Source organism: Sinocyclocheilus anshuiensis, unplaced genomic scaffold (assembly GCF_001515605.1).
Source record: "Sinocyclocheilus anshuiensis isolate Anshui unplaced genomic scaffold, SAMN03320099.WGS_v1.1 scaffold101, whole genome shotgun sequence".
NCBI classification, from domain to species: domain Eukaryota; kingdom Metazoa; phylum Chordata; class Actinopteri; order Cypriniformes; family Cyprinidae; genus Sinocyclocheilus; species Sinocyclocheilus anshuiensis.
In genome coordinates this window covers 1,981,584-2,008,486 of record NW_015540892.1, presented here as the reverse complement: position 1 = coordinate 2,008,486, position 26,903 = coordinate 1,981,584, and the positions used below count along the sequence as shown (strand labels likewise).

Below are 26,903 nucleotides of genomic sequence, written 5' to 3'. Positions count from 1 at the left end.
TATATATATACACACATATATATTCTCAGTTGTTTGGACTCCATTTCATTAGGTACCTATTAATGGTGCCTAATTTTGTACCCCCCTACTGTACAGGGCATTCAGAAAGTATTCATTTTTTTTCACATTGTATGTTGTAGCCAGTGAATGGGAAAGCTACTTTTAAAAGTATTGCATTACAATATTGCATTACTCCAGAAAAAGTAACTCATTGCAGTTATTTTTTATGGAAAGTAATGTGTTACACTACTTTTCCGTAACTTTTTCTCATCTGGGCTGGGATTGCTTGCTTGTTTTTAATAATAAAAAAGCTCTAGTTTTGGCAGTGTAAAGATCCTTTCACACCAAAAGTGAATGAATAAGACTCAGGCAGAAGGAAATGTAAATTCACGTCTATACAGTAGAGGTCGCAGCTCAAACAAACCTTCCAGCTGTGCTGCCATTCTGAATTGCATGACGTATAGGACGCAGGAGAAGTCATTTTTGCTTATTAGCAGTGTTGGGCTCGTTACTCAAAAATGTTTTATTTATTACTTGTTACAAGTTATTATATATTACATTATTTATTACTTTCTGACAACAGTAATTAGTTACACTAGTTACATTACTTTTCCTTCACGCCGCACAGTTGTTATTGCTTACCTTACCCATAAAATTCTTCTGAAATGTTATTAACAATATATTTCTGCCTCATAATTTGACCAAAATCCATACTAGATCGCAGTCATAAGTTATTACAAACGCTCAGTGGTGATTGATAGTGATGTTTAGGATAAAGTGTTGTATTATTGTGATTAATTGTGCTTGAAGCTAATTGTAGCTGTAATTTCTCTGTTACCCATATACAATTATATTTCATGAAGTATTTTATCAAAAGAAATCACATAAGTTCATATGAAAATGTTTTGTTTCCTAAAAAGATGTTTAATTATAGTAATAGGCTACAATTTATATCGGGATCACAGGGATGTGGGTGGGCAAGCCATGTAATGCCAGAGTAAAGTAATGCCACAACCTATACATCTGTGTTCAGATCATCTTTTCTTCTCACAAAATCAATGTAATCGCAATGCTTCCTGCTGAATGTAAACATATCCATATTTCAAGCTTGCCTACTGCACTGGTGATTCATGTGCCTGTGCGAGTCGTGAAAATTATGAAAATAAATATAGGAATTATTGTATTTTTGGACTTCAAATCAATAGGGGTTGAGGCATCAAAAGTAACTAAGTAATGAACTGTTTTTGTAATGGGCTCATCTCTGCATTGCTGTTTTCATCCTGGCCTGCAGGGGTCACTCTTCTTGAGCCCTTTATGTCATGTTCCCTCCAGTACTGCAGATGGCGCTTGTATTATGAACTCTAGTCTTTCCGCTCCTCCAGATGGCGCCATCGCCCCATACCATGTTCAGTATCCTGCTAATCAGCTTTGATTCCCCACACCTGTGTTTGACCCTTTATACGTCTGTTTGTTCCCTGCTATTGTGTTCAGTCTTGAGCCTATTCTTCCTGAGTATCCAGTTGCCAGTCCTCAAGTTCGGTTTGATTGTTCTTGTATTTTTTGGACCCTTGTTTCTTTTTTTGTTTGATGGATGCTCAGTTTTCTATGTTTATTTTTTACTTTGTTTCTCTAGTAAAGATTATTTTTACTTTTTGAAGATTCAAGTCCCTTGGCTTTTGGGATTAACTGTCTGGGAGTAGCTCAGTGAGTAATTTCTCTGAGCAAGCCACTACCATTCAACGACATGATCAAACTCTGTCTCAGATTGTCCAACTTTTGAGACTTCAGTCCCAGGCCTCTTCACCCCAAGAACCCCAACAGTCTCCTGATGCTCAACCTAGATCCATGGTGACACTCCCTTCTGAGCCCAGATTACCAGCCCCAGAGAGGTTTGATGGAGGCCCTGAGAGATGCAGAGGGTTTATTACCCAGTGTACTCTGGCGTTTCAACTTCAACCCAGTAGTTTTCCCACTGTGAGCAGGAAGGTGGCCTACATCATTACCCTCCTCACCGGTAAGGCGCTCGACTGGGCCTCAGCTTTGTGGGACCAGAAGTCTCCACTTACCACAAACAGTCAACAGTTCATCATGGAGATGAAGAGAGCGTTCCAACATCCAGCCAGTGGGGGAGATGTGGATCATTGCCTGCTGAATCTCTCTCAAGGTACCCGAAGCGCAGCTGAGTTCGCCATAGAGTTTCGTACCCTGGCTACTGAGAGTAGATGGGATCAAAGAGCCCTAAGAGCGACCTTCCACCATGCTTTGTCGTCAGAGCTCAAAGACGAGTTAGCATTCCGAGACCCTGCCCCTGATCTCGAGCCCCTTATTGATGTAGTTATCCGGGTTGACCATCGCCTCAGAGAACGCCAGCTAGACCGCAGCGGGAGACCAGCTTACTTGAGGCCGCCAGTCATGTTAAATTACCTCCTCCTCCTCTTATGGACATGGAGGAACCCATGCAGTTGGAGGGGAACTCGGATATCCCAGGCCGAACGCAATAGGAGGATAAGAGAGAGATGCTGCCTCTACTGTGGCAAGCCAGGTCACTTTCGTTCCAACTTTCGGGAAAAGCCAAGTCTCATCCTGGAGTAGGGGGGCCTGGGCGAGAATAGGAACCATCCCCTGCTCGGCGACCTCAGGCTTGACGATCCAGGCCACAATCACCATAGGCCAGCAACACCATAAAGTATGTGCCTTTGTAGACTCGGGGGCCGCCGGGAGTTTCATGGACTTTAAGATGGCCCAAAGTCTTGCAATTCACCCTGTGATTCTCCAAGAACCCCTTAACATTACTGCAGTTGACGGCAGCCCACTGGGATCGGGTCGGGTCAGTCAGTGCACTCCACCTCTTCAGCTACAGGTGGGGAACCACCAGGAATTGATACAGGTTTTCTTAATTCATACTCCTAAACTCCCTATAATTCTTCCCATGGTTGACTGTTCATAACCCGAATATTGACTGGTCCAGAGGAGTCGTCACAGAGTGGGGAACACACTGCCAACTCTCGAATACTGCTTTCTGCGGTTCCCCTGAGCTGAAGTCTTTCAAAGAATCATTGTCAGACAATCCCAAGAGCAACTCCGTCTTTAGGCTCAAAGTCCTGTCCACGGAAGTCATGGCTGTTCCCAGGATGGAACCAGTCACTAGCAAGTCCCCACCTCACCCTCCCGAGCCATCCCGAGTTCCCCCAGAATACATGGACCTCCTCGAAGTCTTCAGTAAAGTCCAAGCTGCCACACTACCCCCCCACAGATCATACGACTGCGCTATTGAGCTTATGCCAGGAACTTGCCCACCCCGTGGAAGGCTCTTTTCCCTCTCTGGCCCTGACAGAGTAGCTATGGACAAGTATCTGAAGGAAGCTCTGGATAGTGGATTCATCCGTCCTTCCACATCACCGGCAGGAGCCGGTTTCTTCTTTGTTGAAAAGAAGGATGATAGTCTCAGACCTTTTATTGATTATCGAGGCTTAAATAACATCACAATCAAGAATCGTTACCCCCCTCCCACTTATGACCACAGCTTTTGAGATCCTGCAGGGGGCCACCATCTTTACCAAACTGGACCTTCGGAATGCATACCATCTTGTCAGGATCCGGGAGGGGGACGAATGGAAGACTGCGTTTAATACCCCGACAGGCCACTACGATTACCAGGTAATGCCATTCGGCCTGGTTAATGCTCCTGCTGTCTTCCAGGCATTTCTTAATGATGTTCTCAGAGAGATGCTTAATATATTTGTTTACTTGGATGATATTCTGATATTCTCCCGCAACCTCCAAGAACACATTCAGCATGTCAGACAGGTCCTGGCCCAGCTGCTGAAGCACAAGCTCTTTGTTAAACTGGAGAAGAGCGAATTCCATGTCCCAGTTGTCTCATTTCTCAGCTTCCATGTGTCCAAGGGCAGCCTTCAGATGGATCCTGGCAAGATCCGAGCAGTCTTGGACTGGCCCCGACCCACTTCAGTCAAGCAGGTACAGCGCTTTCTGGGGTTCTCTAATTTCTACAGGAGGTTCATAAGAAATTTTAGTTCTGTTGCAGAGCCTCTCTCCTCACTCACAAAGAAGTCTAACAGGCCATTCATGTGGACCGGCGGAGCTGACCATGTCTTCAATACACTGAAACAACGCTTCACATCTTCCCCCATTCTAACTCTTCCAGACCCAGAGCTGCCCTTTGTCCTGGAGGTGGATGCCTCAGATGTGGGGGTAGGAGCGGTCTTGTCACAGAAGAGTAAGAGTGATTACAAGCTTCACCCATGTGCATTTTTCTCTCGCCGTCTTACCCCTACACAGAGAAATTATAACATTTGGAACCAGGAGTTGTTGGCCATTAAGATGGCGTTGGAGGAGTGGAGGCACTGGCTTGAGGGGGCCAAACACCCATTCCTCATCTGGACGGACCATCAAAATCTCACCTACATTCGGGATGCCAAGAGGTTAAACTCACGACAAGCCCGTTGGGCCCTCTTTTTTAACCGGTTTAATTTCATTCTCTCTTATCGCCCTGGTTCCAAAAATCTTAAGCCAGATGCACTCTTGAGGTAGTTTGAGCCACCTGAGAGGGAGTCCTGCCCAGAACCCATCCTCCCCATATCCAGGGTGATAGCCCCCATCCAGTGGGATATTGAGACAGCCATCAGGAGAGCTCAACAGCAACAGCCTGGTCCAGGTAATGGCCCTGTAGGGTGTCTCTTTGTCCCTAACTGTATGCGCTCTGAGGTATTGCAGTGGGCACATGCTTCCCTCCCCTCCGGACACCCGGGAACCACTAGAACCTGCAAGCTGGTTCAGAGGAAGTTTTGGTGGCCCAAGTTACAGAGAGACGTTCGGACCTTTGTCTCTGCCTGTCCAGTGTGCGCCCAGTACAAGGAGCCAATAACCCACCCTCATGGTTTACTGCACCCACTGCCTATCCCGAGATGTCCATGGTCTCACATCTCTCTGGATTTTGTCACAGGCTTACCTCAGTCTCAGGGAAACAATAATTAATAAAACCAGTAATTCTGGTGGTGGTGGATAGATTTTCTAAGACTTGTCACCTCTTACCCATACCCAAGCTCCCCACAGCTAACCAAACTGCGGAACTTCTGATGAAACGTGTTCAGAATCCACGGCTTTCCCCAGGATATGGTTTCGGACCGGGGGCCACAGTTTACGTCCCGGTTTTGGAAGGCATTTGGTCGGCTCATTGGGTCCTCCATCAGCATGTCCTCTGGCTTTCACCCCCAGTCCAATGGCCAAACTGAGAGGGTAAATCAGGACATTGAGAAGACACTGAGATGCCTGGTCGCTGACAACCAATCCACTTGGAGCTCTCGGTTAATTTGGGTTGAATTCGCTCATAACACTCTGTACTAAACTTCTTTAGGCATGTCCCCCTTTGAGTGTCTGTATGGATCCCCCCCCAGTTTCCTGGACAGCAGCCAGAGGTTGACGTCCCAGCTGCCACACAGCTTGTCCGTCGTTGTTGACTTTCCTGGAAGAGGGTGCGTGCTGCCTTAGTGAGGGCGGCCCGACTCCAACGGAGGCAGGCTAACCGAAGCAGGAGGGCAGGCCCTCATTTCATCCAGGACAAAGAGTGTGGCTCTCTGCCCGAGATCTTCCCCTGCGGGTGGAATCCCGTAAGCTGGCTCCAAGATACATTGGTCCCTTCAAGATCCTCAGAAAGATTAACCCGGTTTCCTTTCGTCTTCTCCTGCCCAGGTCTATGAAAATCCATCCTACTTTCCATGATTCTCGATTAAAACCAGTTGTTTGTTCTACTTTGTCTCCAGCCAGTAAATCTGCCCCAGCTCCCCGCATGATTGATGGTCAGCCAGCTTACACAGTCCGCAGGCTGCTGGATTACCGCCGGGTACGTGGAAGGGTTCAGTACCTGGTAGACTGGGAGTGTTATGGCCCGGAGGAGCGGACCTGGGTTCCGGCTCGGGATATTTTGGATAAGGCTCTCATCTCAGAGTTTCACCAAGCCTGAGGAGACCATCAGGGGAACGTCAGGAGCCGTTCCTAGGGGAGGGGATCCTGTAATGGGCTCATCTCTGCATTGTTGTTTTCATCCTGGCCTGCAGGGGTCACTCTCCTTGAGCCCTTTATGTCATGTTCCCTCCAGTACTGCAGATGGTGCTTGTATTATGAACTCTAGTCTCTCTGCTCCTCCAGATGGCGCCATCGCCCCATACCATGTTCAGTATCCTGCTCATCAGCTTTGATTCCCCACACCTGTGTTTGACCCTTTAAAAGTCTGTTTGTTCCCTGCTATTGTGTTCAGTCTTGAGCCTATTCTTCCTGAGAATCCAGTTGCCAGTCCTCAAGTTAGGTTTGATTGTTCTTGTATTTTTTGGACCCTTGTGTCTTTTTTTTTGTTTGATGGAAGCTCAGTTTTCTGTTTATTTTGTACTTTGTTTCTCTAGTAAAGATTATTTTTACTTTTTCAAGATTCAAGGCTCTTTTTGCTCTTCTGCTTTTGAGTTTAACTGTCTGGGAGTAGCTCAGTGAGTAATTTCACACTCTTAGAGCGCTAGAGACCCGGGTTCAATCCCTGCTTAAAGCAGCCTTGTTACAGTTTTATGGATTGTAATTGTAATATTATTACTGATATCTTAGTAGTAATTAGTTACACTACTAGTTACTGCACAAAGTAATATTATTACTGTAACTAGTTACTACCCAACACTGCTTATTAGTATGGTTGAACTGGATCATCGAAGGTCAGCAACTAAAAAAAATAATTCAGATATTTTCTAGTAAATTAAATTAATAATAATAATAAGTCGTTACATTTATTTACCAGTTACTTGAAAAAAAATATGATTACGTAACTTGCATGTGTTATGTGTTACCTTCAACACTGGTTGTAGCCTTATGCTAAAATGCTTTCATTTTTCTCTCACAACAATCTACACTCTGTACCCCTTCCTGATAGTGCAAAATCCAGATTTGTGATACTTGGGAGATTGATTAAAAAGTAAAAACTGAAATAATTACACTTAACTCAGTACTTAGTTGAAGCACCTTTGGCAGCAATTACAGCCTCGGGTATTTTTGGACTGGATATGATGCAAAAAGCTTTGCACACCTGGATTTGGGGGTTTCCTGACATTTTTCTCTGCAGATCCTCTCAAGCTCTGTCATGTTTGTTGGGGACTATCATTGGACAGCTATTTTCACGTTTCTCCAGAGATGTTTGATAGGGTTCAAATAAGGCTATGGCTGCCACTCAAGGCCATTTACTGAGTAGTCCCTAAATTGCTCTTGTGTTGTCTTAGCTGTGAGCTTTTTGTAACCCACTCCCGTGGTATAAATTCCGGGTTGACTCTACAATTGGACCAGTGAACTCAAAAGACTAGGTTTGTCCAAAGAGAGAGATGGTGCAACAAGAGTGAACAAATTCAGACAATCAATGTTAGAGGTAAGCGCAAGATTTAACTGTATTGAACACAAAAGAAAATAATTGCTTTCATATAAATGCAGTGACACAGAAATGTTCACGCTATGTATTACTAACTTGTACTTTTTCTTTCTTTCCAGGGATTTGATAGTTGGTTCACTTTGTGGGAAAGGTGGGTTAATTTTCAGTTCAGAATTCAATTAATGCAAATGTCATTCGTTTATGCATTGATTGGGACTATTTAAAATAAACCTCCTGCTGTCTTTTCTACGTCTGAAGGACTTGTTCTTGAAGTAAACGTCTCAGGTTACGTATGTAACCCTGGTTCCTCGAGGGAACGAGACGCTGCGTCGGAAAACTCTAGGGGAACGCCTTCTGTGACCACGCTCTGAATCACATGTGAAATCAGTCCAATAGCTGAGCGGGACGTCACGGGCGGGTGATGTCATGACCAGGAAGCTATAAAAGCACGTGAGGCGGAGCCAGCGTCAGCTTCTAGGAATGAAGCAAGCGCTGGCAGGGATGCCGGAAGTATGGCACCGAGACGCAGCGTCTCGTTCCCTCGAGGAACCAGGGTTACATACGTAACCTGAGACGTTCCTCTTCAGGAACTCGAGCTGCGTCGGAAAACGCTAGGGGAACGAGAATGCCCACGCCGCCAGACTTCCAAGTCTCTGCCTAGTGTGGAAGACTGCACAGCTAGGGCGAGAGAACAGAAGAGCCAGGAGTGGCTCGCATGTCTAGACTGCTGTTTTTGCGTCTCCCTATGTGAGGAGCTGGTACGCGGTGGGGACTGCTGCCGCCCAGCAGCCCCCGGAGCTGAAATACGGCGAGGGAGGAACCGCTGAAATGCCGCCACTTGTTTACGAGCCTCCTGGTCCCTGTCACGACACCTCGGTGTGAAGGTCGGGGAAAAATGGCAGGCTCCGGCATGGAGGTGGCGGCTTCGCGCGCAGGAAGCATTCATCCAACCTGCTTCGCTGCGGCTCAGCCTGCTTCTAGGCGAGCCAATCGATTTTTAATTTGGCCACGGCACGAGTAAGCACCTCCACTAGCTCCTCATATTGGGGCGATTGAGGGGGCGAACACACAACCTATAACGTGGCTTGCACTCGCCCTTTGCATGCTTTGTCTTAGCATGAGCTTTAGACATAGCTGCTTATAGACTTTTCTCTCACAATAGACAGACAACAATAAATATGACTGACACACACAGAGTGCTTCGCTGAATGACAGAAAGCTGACGCTGGCTCCGCCGCACGTGCTTTTATAGCTTCCTGGTCATGACGTCACCCGCCCGTGACATCCCGCTCAGCTATTGGACTGATTTCACATGTGATTCAGAGCGTGGTCACAGAAGGCGTTCCCCTAGCGTTTTCCGACGCAGCTTGAGTTCCTGAAGAGGAACCCTATTTAGTTATCACTCTTTGAACATTAACACTCACAACATCAACACCAAATTCCAACCGGTTTAACAAATTAAAACTAAATTTACATTCTGAATAACCTGTAAACCCAAAGTTCATTCACTACGAAATGGAAGACCTCAAAGTCAATTGTTTCCCCAATGAAAATGACAATCAGTCCATAAATTCAGTTTCCAAAAGAAAGGATCCTTGAATGTGATGTAATTCACAGTCTGTGCATTTGATCCAGGATTAGGACAAAAAAAGAGAGTTTGCTGTCCAATTCCACTCCTACCGTTCGACGACAAGCAAGTTCAGTTCCAGTATCTTTCAACAAGAAGTTCTAAGGATTCGCTCAATAGGTGGCTCACCAGTCCAATCCCACCAAGGTGCATACAGAAAGTGCAGGGAGGAGTTGAGATGATTCACGAAGCACAGTGAATCATTCTGCTTCGTGAATCTTCTCAACTCCTTCCTGAACTTTCTGTATGCATGTACTTTGATCAATACACATCCAGATCAGGTGACATTCAGCAGCTGAACTCCACAAACTCATACAGACATCACAAAAAGGGGGGGAAAAAACTGGCCATAGAATTCACATGTACATAGTCCGAACAGGAAAATTCCAGATCATACGCGTTCATGCGTGTCACTCTCCAACACCATTACTTCTCTCTGATTTCGGAGCACTGAATCTCCTGGGATAGCGAGAAGCATCTGCTCGCATCAGAAGTTAATGGAGAAAAGAAAGATCTCGAACGTGCAGGATTAGAATAATGCCGCGATGGCGGAGATTTAGTGACGTCAATCAAACGCAATCTCACTGGATACTTCACAAGGTGAGACAATGTTATTGGAGATACTTGTAACCTTCGATATTTCATATATATATATATATATATATATATATCCTGACTGGAAATCCTCACAGATACCATTTTTCTCTAAGAAGGAATATAATTGTGAGGATACTACATTTTCTAGTATCTTGGACAGAAAAGGGAGATTCGCGGTCAGTCTGTAATTACATTTACATTTATCAGACACTTTTATCCAAAGTGACTTACAGTGCATTCAGGTTATACAATTGTTTTTACCAGTATGTGTGTTCCCTGGAAATTGAACCCACAACCTTTTGCGCTGCTGGCACAATGCTCTACCACTGAGCCACAGGAACATTATTATGCCACATTAAGCGTTTTGCTGTATGGGAGGACGGTACACTGTACCCAGTGGAAAACCCCCCAAAAGTGAACCGTACCGAGCCGTACCGTGCCGTACCATGCAGTGGAAAAGCGCCACAAGTGATGTCAATTGCGGAAGCGCAAGTATCTGAGAGTGCAAGTCTGAGAATGCAAGTCTGAGAGTGCAAGTGCAAGTCTCCAGCCAGACCCTTCTCCAAAAATTTCCCACAGCACGTTGCTACCACCACCATGCTTCACTGTTGGGATAATATTGCGCATACAGTGGTGCCTGGTTTCCTTCAGACAAGACTCCTGGAAATGAGGATTATCAGACCAGAGAATCTTGTTGTCACAGCAAGAGTTTTTTTTAACCAAGCAGACATTCATGTGTCTTCATTGAGAAGAGGCTTTGGGCCATTCTGTCATAAGGCTAATTCACACCACACCGACAGACACTGATCAATGCCAACAGTCACCAGATTACAGTATGGCACTTCTCAGACATTCTAATACATGACAAACACAGATTCAACATGTTCAATCAGCAAAACCAAGTAACGACCAACAGCAAAAGGGTAACACATTGATTCGCCAAACCCTGATAAACATGTCTGTTGCCGTTGGTTGTATCTGTCACTGTGGTGTGCCCTGGCCTATATATAAAGTTCAGATTGGTGGAGTGTTTCAGTGATGGCTGTCCTTCTGCATGTTTCTCCCATCTCCACACAGATCTTTGGAGCTCAACCACAGTGACCATCAGGTTCTTGGTCAACTCTCTTACCAAGGCCGGTCGGGTGGCCAGCTCTAGAAAAGTCTAAATCTTATTATTCCAAAGTTCTACTAATTATTTCATATGTGAAAAAATGACTTTTCACTAGGCTGCAAAAGAAAAAAAAAAAAAAGATATGACAAACAAGGGTTCTGAATACCTTCTGAATGCTCTGTGATTTAAAATCTGGACACACCTGCTCTTCTCTTTCTCTTTTCTAACGATGCTTATTTTTAAATGAACTTGATTTGCATATTTTCTGCAGAGGAACCACAGCACCTGAGTGTTTGCTCTTTCTTGTATACATACTCCTTCATTTTTCACCAGCCAATCAACCTTCCCAGAAGGTCTGCGTGCCAGCCTACTTGTCTCATGCTCCGGTTTCTGGACTTCCTAATAGTGTTCTAACCTCAGACTCTGCCACAGGTGAGATCTCAAGGAGCAGTTTGCTCATATGTTCCCAATATGATGGAATTCTTTCTCATTTACTGTCACAATAACATAACATGATTTGATTTCCATTGTTAGTGCAAAGGGCCTTTTGGTGTGTAATATTTGTGCTGGGTGTCATCTTGGTTATTACTGGTGGGTTCATCACAATTTGTGCAACCCCAGGGACCAGCCATCGCCTTTATGAGACTGGAGGGGCTCTCTTTATAACCGGGGGTGAGAAAATAGTTGCCAAAACATCCAATTGCCAGTGATTCTATAGTGATTTTGCTGAAACATTCACTCTTTTTCTCTTCTTTCCCATGCAGGTATCTTAATCATGTCTGTAGTGATGCTGTTTGCTGTGTGGGTGCAGGTCTCAGACTCTTTAGAGCGGTACGGCCTCCAGCGCAGGCGCTTAGTGTGCCCCAGTCTGCAGCTCAGTGTGCACTATGGTCCGTCTTTTATGCTGGCTCCCACTGCTGCCTTCCTCTGCCTGCTCACTGGCCTGCTTCTCCTGCTTATTCCATCAGTCAGCAAAGCATCAGCCAGAGACACAGAGAATCAGCCATTCTCACTGCGAGAGGAATGCGTGTAGAGTTATGTATATATGACAATGATACTTTCCCAATGTTTAAAGTAATTTTTTTCTGTTATCATTTACTCCCCCTTTTCTGAATGTGTATAGTTTTCTGCCCTCCATATACCACAAAAGGAGATTTAGGAGGATATTTTACATGAGAATATAATTGAAAGTAATCACATTGTGATCAAATTTTCATTAAAGCAATAATTAAATGTATCTGGGGGCCACAAGGGGGTGTTACAGGGTTTACAGAAAAGATTTTATAAATATCAATGATAATTTCATCAGATATGCTAAATTTGTCTTTATTATCACTATTTCAAATAGCTTTTAAAGGTGGGAATTTTTCACTTTTTTATTCTACTGACAGCCACAGCTCTGAAAAGCTCCTAGTTACCATTCACGTTCACTGTATGAAAAAGAGCAACCCCAACATTTTGCTTTTCATTTGCAAAGAAAAAAAAAATGTGATAACTGAATGTTATTTTTATTACCAGATGAACTATTTCTTTAAGACTCTTAAAAGGTCATAATCAGATACAGGTGAACATTCTGATTAAGCACTAAAATTGCAGAAACTATAGAAACAGAAAAAGTGGAGAAACAGCCTAAATACACACACACACAGTATCTATTTTGAAAATATTTGCATGTATTTACATGTATATATTTATATTCATATAATTCATATTATATATTCATATATTTAATATATAAACATAACATATTTTTCTTAAATATATACATGCATGGGTGTGTATTTATATATACATAATAAATATACACAGTACACACATATACTGTAAACAAAAACTTTTATTTTTTTTTGCGATTAATCGGTTGACAGCACTAATTATAATATAATTATTATGGAAATATATATAAAATATACATAACTTGATATATCCTCCTTACTACCAGCTATGGAGTTTTGTCCTCTATAGTGGACATTCTTTTTTAAAGATTTCTCTGAGACCTTACATGTCACAGTTTTAAGTCTGGATGTCCTGTAAAGAGCCATTCAGGGCTTTAGATATCAAATGTTTGGAAGTTTCACCAAGACCACTCCCTCTGCTTGGTCTTTAAATATGGCTGATAATTTAGTGATCAAATGCAACACCCTTATGGAAATATGATAATATTTTTGTAATGATCATTTAAATCTGACTAATTTTCCAATTGTTTGTCATAAATCAACATCGCAGGAAAATATTATGGGCTTTCAAATCAAAATAAAATATGACTTTCTGTTATGAAACAGGATATCAATTTCATACATGTCCACTGTAGAGGACACCAAGCATGTTTATTAGGCATTTTAGGAGACACAACAAATGAATAAATATATCCCTATGAAATATTATTTATTATTATGAACATCATACTCGCCAATTATTACTCCCACTATTACACTTATTTTTTCATTATACGTTGTCCCAAAAACACATTAATATGCAAATTAGATACAATTTATAGATACATTGTATATAAGTGGAAAAACTGTTCATGGACATTTTGCATAAAGAAAAGTGGTATATCAAATCCTTCTGTTAAATCTTTCATAACATAGTTGAGAATCATCTTTATATAAAGTTTGGTATAAAAAATAAAATGTATTTGTGATTAAAACAAAAATCCTACTGTTCCCTTTCATGGGAACTTCGAACTGTGTCCTCTTGCTTCCCACGATTCAGGACCCGCCGCTGCTGAGGCACGGAAGGGAATGAGCTCGTGGCGATCGCAGGTGGATCTGGCCGATGAGTTTCGTTTTTGCATTTTCATGTCTATTCATGTCTTTTTATTTTTTTTAAAACAGGACTTTTTAAAGTCCTGGTGTTCTCTACAGAGGACATAGCATAACATATGAATAAAATATCAATATCATTTTTTAAAACTCTAAACAATGTAATGACATGAAAAAAATACTAAATTCACAAAACCTTTTTTTCCTGGTGATATAGTAACATTGTGTCACATCTATGTATGTATGTATGTATGTATTATATTGTTCAGAGAACAATAAATTTGGTTTTACTTAGATTTTAATTTGTGCAAAAGGAAAATATACTTACATTTGAGGGTGCATCTAAATTGATTAGTGCATAAATATGGCCTCTGTCTTATAGAAAGTAACCACTAGAGAAAGTAACCACTAGAGAGCAGTGTTGCTTCAGATCTTGAAAGCTGTCACAATTATGGAAGAAGCGCTCACCCTAGGGAACTGTGGGACTTATCCAAAAGCTGATCCCAGATAGCTGAAACAACAGTGCTGAGATTGAAAAATAAATCACTGTTTTATGAATAAGACACGGGAGCTCAGATAAAAACTGTACATTTGAAATAAACATGAATCAAATTGGCACATTTTGATCAAACCTCAGTGTTCTCCATTTCCCTCTACAGTCATTCTTGCATGAAAGAATTACAATACATTCGTTGGGTCTATTGTCACACCTTTATAATTGGAAAAGGCAAACAGACCCGAGATGTTGCGAGAGATGGTGGAGTTTGACTTAGATGAAGTGAAGCGCCTCATCAGCGCAGATCTGTCTTTAATGTTTGACGCAACGCGCCGCACTGTTAATCCGAGTCGCGAGTTTGGCGCGTATAATTACACCTGGACCTGTCACATCCGCTTCCGCCGCCGCAACCAACTTAAACATCTCTGTCAGTCCCGACCCTCGTCAAACCACCGCAATGAATTGATGTTTTAAGGTAGGTTTTAATGAATAAGGGGGAGTCGGATTCGGTCATATCACCTCAGATTAAATTTTTTTCTTTCTTCCACGGCGTCTGTTGGCAGATTCATTACCGGTGCTTGCCCACAACCCCCCGCACGATATTTTCCCCAAACGGCTCGACTGTCACCCGCACGGCTCGCGCAGTTGTTCGTCCCCCTCATCACCATCTTTGTCCCAGAGAGATAGAACTGTCCAAAACAATTACCCCAGGAGCTTTAATGACAAGCAGTGAAGCATTTTAATCTCTTCGCACTTTATCTTGGAGGTACCTACGGTTAAAAGAGGCGACTAGACGCAAATACTTTAGACTAAACTCGCTCGCACAAATACATAAATAAATAGAACATGCCAAAGTTTACTGCAAAGCAAGCAAAAAGGCCTCTTAAAGTTGGTGTCCCTCTCATTTGTGTGAATGCGGACATGAATGAAAAATGTTTAATGTTAGCATGAAAAATTTGGTAACACTTTAAGGTGTCCTTGTTACACGTTACATGTACTTAATATTATAATAACAATATGCATAATTACATGCAATAAACCAGACCCTAATCCTAATCCTAACCATATAGTAAGTACATGTAGTTAATATTACTCAGTATTTAAATGTATGATTACACTGTAACAAGGACACCTTAAAATAAAGTGTAACCACAAATTTAAATCAGTTAGGCTACCTTTTTAAAAGAAAATCCAGTATTTATTATTGTCCAATTAAAATAGGCTATATAAAAATGATACATTTTTGCAACAAAGATAGTTATGTGTGGCACTTAACACTTGTGGCAATTAACATAATATTTATGTAGCCTATTAATTCTAGGTATTTGTAAAAAATAAAAATTGATTTAAAAAAGTAATAAGATGCATACACTCACATATATTCAAGGTGTAAGGAAATATGCCATTATGTTATTCTTGATGGTTACACCATATGACATTTTATTGTGACAATTAACTTTAAACTGCACTCCATATGATTTTATTCAATGCAGGCCAAAGTCCAAAGACCGCTTGTATACGTGGCTCTCATTTTTTGGATCATACTATTCATCTGGACACACCCAGGGGGCACAATTACCTCCTACACATGCTAGCCAAGAAGAGAAAATTACTGTTTCTGGATTCAAGACCTCTCAACCAGGGGACCTGGTGTTGGACCACTGTCCCCTCCACAATTATGCTCCCTTCTTCCTTTGAGTGCTGCCTGTTTATGAGTAGGCCCTCCGGAGGTCATATTCTGAGATGATGCTTTGTCTGGGCTTTTGCTCAAAGGGCCTGGGGCCTGGCATGTTGTCTCTGGAGAGGGCATTGGATGACTGCTTTTATATTTTCAGGTAGGAAAACAGACAGTTGATTTGAATCAAATTCTGGGGCCACAATCGGCAGTGCTGTGAACGTCTTCTGCATTGTGTGAATCCCACTTATATCTCATTTACAGAGAACTCTTCAGCAAAAGGCTGTTCTTTAAGTTTCCAACGATGCCAGCCAGCTCTCTCATTCCTTTGGCTATTCTCTGTTTCTCTCTCTTTTTTGCGCACTCGCTCTGGCCAACTCTTTTAGGGTCCATAATGAGTTCTGTGATTGCTGTGCGCCCCTGTGCCCCATGCTTCCCCTCTCTGCTCTGCGGCAGGTTAATGAGGATCGGAGAGATCAGCATGCCGCTGTTAGACATGTCACATGCTGAGGTGTTGAACAAACCCCTGTCCATCTTTGGCACTGAGCCTGGCAGTGTTAGACATGTCACATGCTGAGGTGTTGAACAAACCCCTGTCCATCTTTGGCACTGAGCCTGGCAGCCCCTCCTCTCTTTTACCCCGCCAGTGCTGCCCGCTACTCTTTTTAGGAGAGATAATATTTACATACTGTATGTAGTGCATCATATTGTACTTTCTTTGTTTCCTTTTTCCTTATCTTTTTGTCTTCTAATCATTTGAATTTGAAAAGTCTGCTCAAATCTCTCCTCTTATTTCTATAATCTCACTTGGTTATATTACCATTAGGCCCCAAATGTTACTAAAATTTATTTCCAAACATTCCCAAATTTAGGATATTAGAAATAAATATGGATGCAGCAGCTGTAGTGGTGCTGATGGTTTAATGTCAGTTTGTAAGAGTTAATGACATGACAGTCCTTTTTCGTCTTAATCTATTCGAAAATAAATAAATGATGCAATTCATACATACAATTACTTTAATACACCTTTTATGTTTTTAATTTATAGACATTAATGAAGAGAAAGCCTAATTTAAAGAATGAAACACTTGTAAACAAACTTTTTTTACTATGATTATTTCTTTTCAAATGTTATTTTATAAAAAAAAAAAAAATTATTTTCGCCTTTTATTTTGAGGATCGGAAAAGGTCCGATCGGCACCGACTACTATTATTATTTCTCAGGAAAAAAATTATTTTAACAAAACTTATTTTTTTTGCTTATTAATATTTAAAAAAAACATAAAAACAGGAAATTATATCATTAGGACTCCTGACGACCCTCATGAATGTTTGTCAAGGTCAGTAAGTCTCTTAAAATATCAAATAATATGACAATTTTGAGGCAAGGTGTGACTGTTTATGTATTAATAATTCAAGATATTTGTAAAAATACTTAAAATATTTAAGATGTGTACACTCGCAAGGTGTAAGCAAACATGTAATTAATTTGGTTGCACAACTAATGGTTGCACCACGTGACATTTTAGAGTCATTGAATGTAAACTTTTCAAAGTTCTTCAAAATCAAATGAAACCAACATGAATTCAAATAGTACATTTTAAAGAAGTTTTTCCTTTCATTATCACAGACACTCTTATTTATCACCATACACATTAGGGCTAGAAAACTTCTTTCATCTCACTAATGATCAGAATGAGTTTGCACCCATCCTCTCTTTTCTTCTGTCCTCCCCCTTTCAGCCTCTCCACACTCTTCCTGAGAAAAATGATCGACACAGTGTACTGGAAGTGTGAGCGAGAGAAAGATTAAATCCAAGTTTCTTTCATCCATGAATGCTTTCATGTCTTTTTTCAAGCAGAGAATTATCAGTGCTGGTACTCGTGCAGCAGGGACTGATGTGAGAAGGAGGTGTGAAGAATGAAGAAGTAAGGTCCCTGATGAAGAGGGATTTTACTGAGTATCCGCCTCTTTTGTCTGGAATTGTTTTGGTCACGAGATTAATAAAGAAAGTGAGGCGACAGTCTAATCAAATATGTCATTGATCATTGAATCGGAGACTGACATGAAGAACCCCAAACTCGCAGTAGAAAAGACCAGTTCAGCTTCAAGATTTAAGGATCTTAGAAGGAGGGATTTACGTCTGACCTCAATACACACAAGGTTTTAATGAAACAACCGAATACAGAGGCAGCATGAAAATGTTATTAAACCACCTCTGAAGGAAAAAAATAGAATATCAACCCTTTCTATAGAAAGGAATTTTTCTGATATTCCTGGCCCGTCTTCTATCTCCTGTGTTTGGAGACATTTTTTTCATTAAATTTGTGTCAGGACTAATTTTGAGGCGAATGAATACAGATGTCAGGGTGCCATCGGATCCCATGGCAGGGCTCTTAATGAGATAACAGGCTTTAGTCAAAGAATTAACACTATTGAAAAAATGAGATTAGCTGAATGGATGCAGATCCGGCTGGAACGGCTTGGCTTGTGCCGTATCAGACTGAGAGACCTTCGCTGCCAAATCACAAATCTATTTCCAACGTCGGTATTAATTATCAAACTAAAGCTGCTGTTGCGTGTTGATTCATCAGGGTATGCTCCTGTATTATCTCCCATTAAGCGGAAAAAAGGAGAGATTATGTGGGCCTTCAGGGGCGTTTTATAAATTCTATGAGACTGTTAAACCATGTCATGGACTTTGGAGGATAACACCACCACGGTCCTATGTGCAAGCTTCCTTTGCGTGTGCTAAAATGCACATTTAAGCCTTAAATTTGATTATTTATTTTAGTTTTCAATTAACTTTGAGCATCTTGGCCCAGTATGGAGGAGTCGACTTATAGAGGAGATGTGCTTTGTGTGCATATAGACAGCATATACAAGAGTGCTCGATGGTGTCTGACCTCTCGTGCGAGCTGTTCGCTATATTATACTCTGCATTCTAGGACTGAATAGCTATACAATAGCTTTCTATTCATGCTTGCCTGGCATCCGACATAAGAATTAACATAAACGCACATTTTCTATTGTGGAAGCGATGGGTGCTGGCAATGCAGTTTGCATGTAAGATGGTATGCCAACTTACCCAGATCTAGATGCAACACCCATGTGATTGGGGGAAGGAGTTGAGTTGATTCAGTGCCGCAATGATTGGCAGCCTTGTCTGTGGCGGTGCCTTGCTGATTATCCCAAGCACACAGGGAGCCTATCACAATCACACAGGTAATAATCTCCCAGTTGCACGCTGCTATTTCACACATGGATGCGGCCTGTGATGAGAAAAGTATGTCACAGTATCGATAAATAATTATGAGTGATGAGACTGTCTTCCTGTATTGGAAGTTGGCTGAAATGACTTCATAAAGCCGGGGGATTGTGGGAGAGGTGATGTCGTGACAGCATCTTTCTGCCAGCTCACAATCGCACCATGATTATGCAGTGTGAGCACATCTCGCCGTCCAGTGCGCATGTGAGCATCTCGGCTTTCGACTGATGCTCTGGTGTTTTATGCATTTCCCATCTGATGAGTCTTGATACGCTGATCAGAATGGTATTCTTTGCCCTATTGACAATGACAACTCTGACGCCTTTGCTGATGTATTCTGGCGGACTCACTGTTTAAAAATGGAAACAAGGAAGGTGACACCTGAAGGAAAGCAATGTGTACGTGGAAGAAGGAGATTTAAAGAATGACAGGCAAAGGCAACAATCATAAAAAAAACCCCCAAAAGGTGACAGGATAAAAACAGAAATGTACAGAAGGAAAGAGAAGGTATGAATGGAAACGGGAGAAGAAATGGGAGAGTAAACAGTCGTAAGCGCAAAAAAGGGAGATTTAAAAAGAGAGCAGGGAAATGAAAGAGAGAGAGAGTGTTGCAAAAAAGGGTGTGAGGGTGCAGCGGTAGATGGGAGGGGGACAAAATGAGACCAAATTTTCTTTGGCAATCTCGTCTGTCCTGCTGCAGGTGTGGGGCTATTTCACTAAAGCAGGCCAGACGCGAATGTCATTAGTTCCTAAGCCCCAGGTGAATTTGCCACTGTTCCACATGATTAACCCAGATAATTGTGTGTTGATAGCGAGCATGGTCGATGGAATACAATTTTCAGGCCAAGATTCCTAAACAAACAGCTCAGCAGAGGGCTGGGAGGTGAGGGTGTGTTGTGCGTCTTTGTGAGTCTGTGTGCATGGTTTAGGTGGTGTGGTGAGCGGTGAATGGCTTCGGTGTAACCTGCAACACCTTGCAAAACAAAAATAGTTTGGTGTTGGGTAACTGTAGTCTTCAACGTGAACATACTAGAAAAACAGCAGACAAATATAAATTATGTCTATAGCGTCTTGTACTACAGTATGGAAGAAGAATGCATCAATGCTTTGTAGTGCATTTGTGGTAAGTGGTAATCCAGAATGCAGATGTAGACAAGCGGTGTGATAGAAACTAGAAATTATCCAAAACATGGTAAAACGATGTTGCCAAGTCCATTATTATTTCATTTGTTATTACTTTGAAATAATCTTATTTACATATTGATACAGATCATTATAGTGTAACTAAAGAGTTTAGAGCACAATTTGTTGCAGAACCGTCACTTTTAATAGTTCTTAAATTAGGCTTTTCTCTTTTTGACTCAGATTGCCTTGATTCAGATATGCAGTCTCTGTTGATTGCTGACTTTTCACAATGTTCCTAAACCCTAGGTTAACGTTCTTATTTTGCCATGTCAGTGTCACTGACTGCATTTCGGACTATAAAGGTAAGAATAGAACTCTTCTCCATAAAACTCAATTTTACACGCTTTCTGTTACCATTTAACAACCCCCCCCCCAAATACAGCATGTGAAAATAAAGCATGCAATTGGATGTCTATTTCTAAGCATCTAGCCATAACACTGCACTGTTTCACACTGTACGTGTTTGGCTCTGCAGTGCAGGGTCATAACTGCAGGTAAAAAGCGATGCTAACACTGCTTCTAAATTAGAAGTGTGAAATGTTCCTCTACCGGGGTTCAGTGGGGCTTGAAAAGCTCTAATAAGTCCAGTTCAGACCGACACAAATGTTTGACATGAAAATTTGGTCCAGTTTTAGCATGTGTCACAAAAAATGCAAATGCGATGCAAATGTAAATGCACATTTACTCTCTGACAGTAGGTGGCACTTATGGCAAAGCAGAAATAATCTGGGTAGCAGTGACTTTCCATTTCTGGAACCAGCAGCAGCTCTGGGCATGTGACCAAAAGCGCAATTAACTCATTAGCTGCGTTTCAATTACAGATTCGTGCAAAACTTTTGTGATATTTTATAAATGTCGATTAAAAAAAACTATTGCGAAATGACAACATTTTCATTAACCGACGTTATGCAACTAAAACATTATTTTTCCTCTCACGATACGTCATTGAGACGGATGTTGGTAGGTTTACATATATCGCAGCCACTGCATTACCCATTATTTTTAATCGAAGGAGACGTACAGTGGGTACGGAAAGTATTCAGACCCCCTTAAATTTTTCACTCACAATAAATAAATGAAATAAAATAAAACTTTATATACATATGTTGCATATTTTTTGGCTTGTCCTCGTTATCATTGAGAAAACCTTATTCTTATCATTGTTTCATGATGATCAGTGAATTAGGTGTACCAAACAATCACTAAGCAAAGAAGAATCAAATATCTAGCCTAGGGGTGTGCGATGTTGACAAAAAAATGATATCTCTATATTTTCTGGGATTTTATCGATAATGATTGATAATCAGACGATATTTTGCTGAGTGTGTTGCGCTGCAGGACTGCCATGGACAGCTGACTCTGTGTGGTGGTCAGTTCACAGCAGAGACAGAAATTAATCTTTTCCATGTTTAAAATGATTTTTACCCTGTATAGCCATTTTTACCTTTGTGAAGCCATTTTTTCTAGAATTGTGTCAAATTCTTACATTTAATCAATAAAGTCAATTACAATAATAAGACATCTGGGGCTGTTACCAAACAAATAAAATCATTATCAACAAAATTCATTCAATGCAGAGGAAACACAGAAGCTGCATCTGAAGAGGCATTTAGATGCATGTACACACTGTTTGATGCAAGACATGAATGCTTTAACCTGCAGTTACAAATGAATAATAATGTTTTGATATTTTAATCTTAAAACGTTGAATACTGATATTTAAAATGATTAAAAAATATATATAAAAAGGTACTTAAAATGTTAAGTCACATGGATTATTTTACCGATGTCCTTGCTATGTTTCTGGGCCTTGATCGTGTAAGGACCCTTGCTGTCTATGGGAGGGTCAGAGAGCTCTCAGATTCCATCAAAATCTTAATTTGTGTTCCGAAGATGAACGGAGGTCTTACGGGTTTGGAACAACATGAGGGTAATTAATGACAAAATTTTCATTTTTGGGTGAACTATTCCTTTAAGTATTAAAATTTTACTGAAAAACCAGGGGAGCCCCCCAAGTATATTTTTTGGGGTGTTATGGGGGGTCCCTTAACCCCCAGCCCCCCCTCAATTCGAACACTGCTTTTTGCTAAGCAGTGCGGAGAGCTGCTTCTGGGACACTTCTGAAACATGCTGCAGCACGGCTGGTATAAATACAAGCACTGACTAGAGTGGCTGCGATCAGCTCCGGTGGTGGAGCCAAAATGCACCACAGATGTGTGCAGTGTAAATAAGGGGTTATCCAAGCATTAATGGCAAGGAAATAGGGCTGTCAAAAAGGCTGAAAAACTAAATTGGAATTTTGTAATTAAATATTATCAATATTCGAATTATATTCAAATTTAAAAGGCATAATTTCAGTTAGGGGGAAAAAAAGATTTTGGTTTATCTCCTGAAGCCACAAGAGGGAGCATCGAGCAAAATATTACTAATGCATGTTTATTCAAAGCAATAAAATAACACGACTATCTTTGAAAAAGTGCTTCATGTTTAAAATAATGTTTATAAACCAAATATTATGAATTACGTTGCTTAAACAATTAGAAACAAAACAGCATCATGTATTTATGCATAGTTTAATACAAAGGGCTGAAAATCAATCACATAGAGTACTTTTTTCATTTAATAGCGAGATGCAGTGGGATGGGGGAAAAACGCCATGAAGTCTCGAGACATGTTTTTTAAAAGTTGAACATACATCAGTTTTACATGGCTTTCTAAACATGCTCTCTTGTGCGAGACGTGAGTGCAGTGGTGATAGATGTCCCTATAGAAAATGCGATAATTATGCGTTCTGTGTGAACGGCTTGGTTTCAGTTTTGCCGCAAACAAGATCTTCTCCGCATTGATGGGATTTTTTGTGCAATATTTTGAATAAACAATGCAGCAGCACCGCATCTAGTAGGTTCAACTGGATAGGCTAACAAAAGCGTTAAATGCAACAACACTTACATCGTCATTGCATCTCGTGTGCCATTGATAGGGCTGCCTGACACACACCTAAAATTCGAATGCAAAGTTTTTGCATTCGAATGTGGATTTTTATTTTAAATTCGACAAATATTCGAAATTCGATTTTTTTATTTGACAGCCCTACAAGGAAAGCCCCTTATATTTGAGAGTGGCTACGTATGAGTTTTTTTTTTTATTGGAGGTTATAGTACATTAAAGAATGATCATGTGAATTTTACGTACGCCAGGTGACCTGTAAATGCAAAAAAAATCCCTGTTTCCATTGCAGTTTTGCAAAATATTCCTTTTGCGAAGTGCTTGTGAACAGAAAAACTTTTTTGCGAGTTTTTGCGAAATGTGCAAAATGTGAATTTGGGGCAGGAAAATCTGTTTTTCTAAATCAATAGCAAGTGGGAATTCCATTTAATGATGCAAATGGTGTGGAAATGGTACAATTCACATTTAAGAGGTTTGTCCCAAAATCACTGTATTATAAACTAAACAAATCACAGTATTCTCAAGGTTATTAATTAAACAACAAAGGAGTTTTTGAATTTAAAGGTCAACTGTGTACTTTTATAGTCTGGCTTCACACTTCTAATGATCCTGGGGTGGTTTAATGCTGTGTGGAGTAATCATTTAGAGACCAGTACATGCAGTTATGATGGAAACAAAATGAGGAAGGAAAACAATCAGGAAGTGCTCAAAACATGTGACCACCAGAATATCATCGCTGCAGTGATTTGCAAATTAGAGCCCACTCTTTGTTCTAATTCTTTTAGGCAAGCAAATGTTGGTGTCATTCTCTCACTTTTCATGAAAAAGCTGCTATTCCAAAAAAACAACAACAAAAAAAGGTGTCTAGTTCAAACAACTAATTATTTTAGAAGCACTACAGGGCCTTTGGAAATAGCCACGAATGTTCTCAAAGATTAATGCTGTTTTTCTTCATCCATATCCGTTAAACGTCATTACCCTTGATAGACAACATGGTCTCAAACTTAACAGACAAACTTTTTTTCACACATTATTAGTGAAATGCCATTTATATGAGCGTGAATATGTAAACAAGGAGTCATTAATAATGTTTTCAGAAAATACATATTCATGGTACAAATCAAAGAACAATGGTTCCTGCATCATTTCACTCAATGTTCATACAAATGACAAAACCCAACCCTCAGCATCTAATATTTGCATATCATTTAAATATGACCATTTGTTGTGCCTTAAGACTTGTGTGAAGACCTCCATCTTAGCAGTATACTACAGCAGCAGGCTTGTATCAGATCAAATTCAGTTTATCACTGTTTGAAAGAACTAGTACACTTTTGCTCCGTGGAGTGTCATGACCTGCCAGTAGCATAGGTTTTATAAAGTGTGAAGTCACCATCACATCAAACACCCTTTTACATCACAGGATTTGCGATAACAATTTAAAAAGATACTAGATGTGGCAACACATATTAAATGCATTCAGTTGGTAAAGTTGACTTCTTTGACTTGGGGAGAGGGTACAAAATTAGTTCTGAGCCCAGTGAATTTCATCTCTGTCCCTGCATAAAGTGGGGTCAGAATTTTGAAAAAAAACAATATTAAACTTATTATAAAAATAAAAGCCAGATTTTTATTTTGTAACATGTTATATTAGAATATTAATAGTAGTATATTTGAGTAGATTTTGCACTACAGTACACTCTTAAAAATAAAGATTATTTAGTTGAAAAGAGTTCTTTAGATTAAAACAAATCTTTTGGAACCTTTATTTTCAAGAGTGTAAGTATTAGAATTTTTCAGTTAAACACTTCATTAAAAGTGTTATCCTTTCTGATAATATATTTGTATAATTTGTAAGCATGTTGTGTTCAATAAGAAAAATGTAAAATAAAAGCATTTTACTAGTGGTCTCAGAGTTCTAGTTTCCCACTGTATACATATTGCGGTTTTTAATTTGAAAATAGGATCCTGTTATAAGGCATACTTTTAAGGTAAAACATAGCACACATCAAAAGATAAAGGCCAGAGAGGTGTTTCTGAATGAATTCAGCCACTGTCTGTTAGACCATCCCACAATCCATCAGCCACAAACACAGCATACAATCATGAAGATTCATTGGGATTGTTCTAATATGGGGCATTTCTCTGTGCTGATCAGGCAGGCTCTTTAGACCAACCAGTACTAACGGCTGGCTCATTGATTTGTCGAGGACATGCAGAGATAAGAGGACAAACAGACAGTGAAAAGAGAGGAGGTGCTGGAATACAGATGAGCATTCTGATATTGATCCCTCTTTGGGGTTTTCCTCCTTGAGGGTGCAACTCACTCATTTTACACTCCAATACGAGCACATCGTTACTGTACATGTAAAAGCTAGGCTTCTTTTAAAAATAAACTTAAGAATTTAGGATTTAGAGACACAATAATTCAACACATAATAATCACAATAAGTGGCGAAAAATCAGGCCGAGCGTGTATAAGTCTCTGATCTCGCGAATAACTGATTATACTGTGACTGAGGTGCTCTTTTCTGCTCTTTTCCTATAAGGACTGCAGCGACAGATGAAAGCTCATTACGCAGCGTGGTGAGGAGAGGCGTGCAGAGGAAGTGGTTGGGGGAAGTGGGGCGCAGGGGTGGCTAATTAGGGTGTGTGATTACACCGGCTGCTGTTAGCAGGAATTAGGCAACAACAGACCCGGCAGTACGGCTCATCATCGCAGAGAGAAGAGAGTAAGGCGATATCGCTGATATTTCCCTAATTATACCAAACACCTTCCCTCTTGCAATATCACATAGCATAACACCAACATGCGCTCATTGTCTACAAGCACATGCAAAAAGTAAAAGTCAGGCATTTGGAATCGCAACTTTTCAACTATTCGGCAGAGTGGTCACATTTACTGTTGCATGCAAAAATGTTGTTGGTAAAATCCAGTCATTTCAATCGGATTTGAAGTATTTTGACTTCTGAAGAATTTCCCTATGCTAATTTAATGTTTTGGATTCCAGTTTGGTGAGCTTTGACACACAAATTCGCAGCGTCAACTAATATCATGTTTTGTTTCAGCAGTGACTGTATTGGTCGAGAATCGTAACAAAACTGAAGATCCACTACACTTTAATATTATAAAATGATCCATAAAAAGAAGGCTGTTTGGAAAGCAGTTATTTAGAGTTTGTTTGTTTGTTAGTCAGCTGAATAGCTTTAGGTTTTTATTTAGTTGTCATTATTTTATTTGTATCACATCCAGTCCCACTTTCTTTTGCCTGTGAAATTATTAATAAATGATTATTCAGACTACTTTTATTTGTCAATTACCAGTAAAAGCAGAAAGCATTTAGGTTTAGGTCAAGATGGCTGACAAGAAATAATAACAAACCTTATAACCACCCTAAATATAAGCAATACTGTACTACTAGCTCCTCTCACTAAATTTCTTGCTCTTTATTAATAAAAGTATCCGTCTCTACAGTAAATAGCAGCTGAGAGTTTCATTATATGACGTTGCCCAGCAATGAATGAATAAATAACTAAATAATATATGAGATCACGTCATTTGTTTCCCTCTGACATGCAGCAGAATGTTGAACTCTGACTATTTCAAGTTTCATAATGTGTGTATATTGTACTCTAGTGTTTTATTATAAAAAACGAATCATTATATTATAGTTTACCTGCGGGAATAGTTCACTGATGGGGACTGATATAATGATCGATATGTAATATATTGATATTAAATTGGCTGCAATATCTTATAGATACTATCTTCAACAACACCTCACATTCTGGTGTGAGGAACACCCCCCCCCCCCCCAA

General features: G+C 40.5%; 1 protein-coding gene across 1 annotated transcript in view; it reads left to right on the top strand.

The window, feature by feature from the left end:
- The window catches only part of LOC107688891 (transmembrane protein 182-like), a 13,932-nt gene extending 2,150 nt beyond the window's left edge, over positions 1-11,782 (top strand). The window contains exons 3-5 of the mRNA XM_016486720.1: positions 11,083-11,181; positions 11,284-11,421; positions 11,514-11,782. Of these exons, the coding sequence (XP_016342206.1) occupies positions 11,083-11,181; positions 11,284-11,421; positions 11,514-11,782 (506 nt within the window). The remainder of the gene's footprint in view (positions 1-11,082; positions 11,182-11,283; positions 11,422-11,513) is intronic.
- The last annotated feature ends 15,121 nt before the right edge of the window (positions 11,783-26,903 follow it).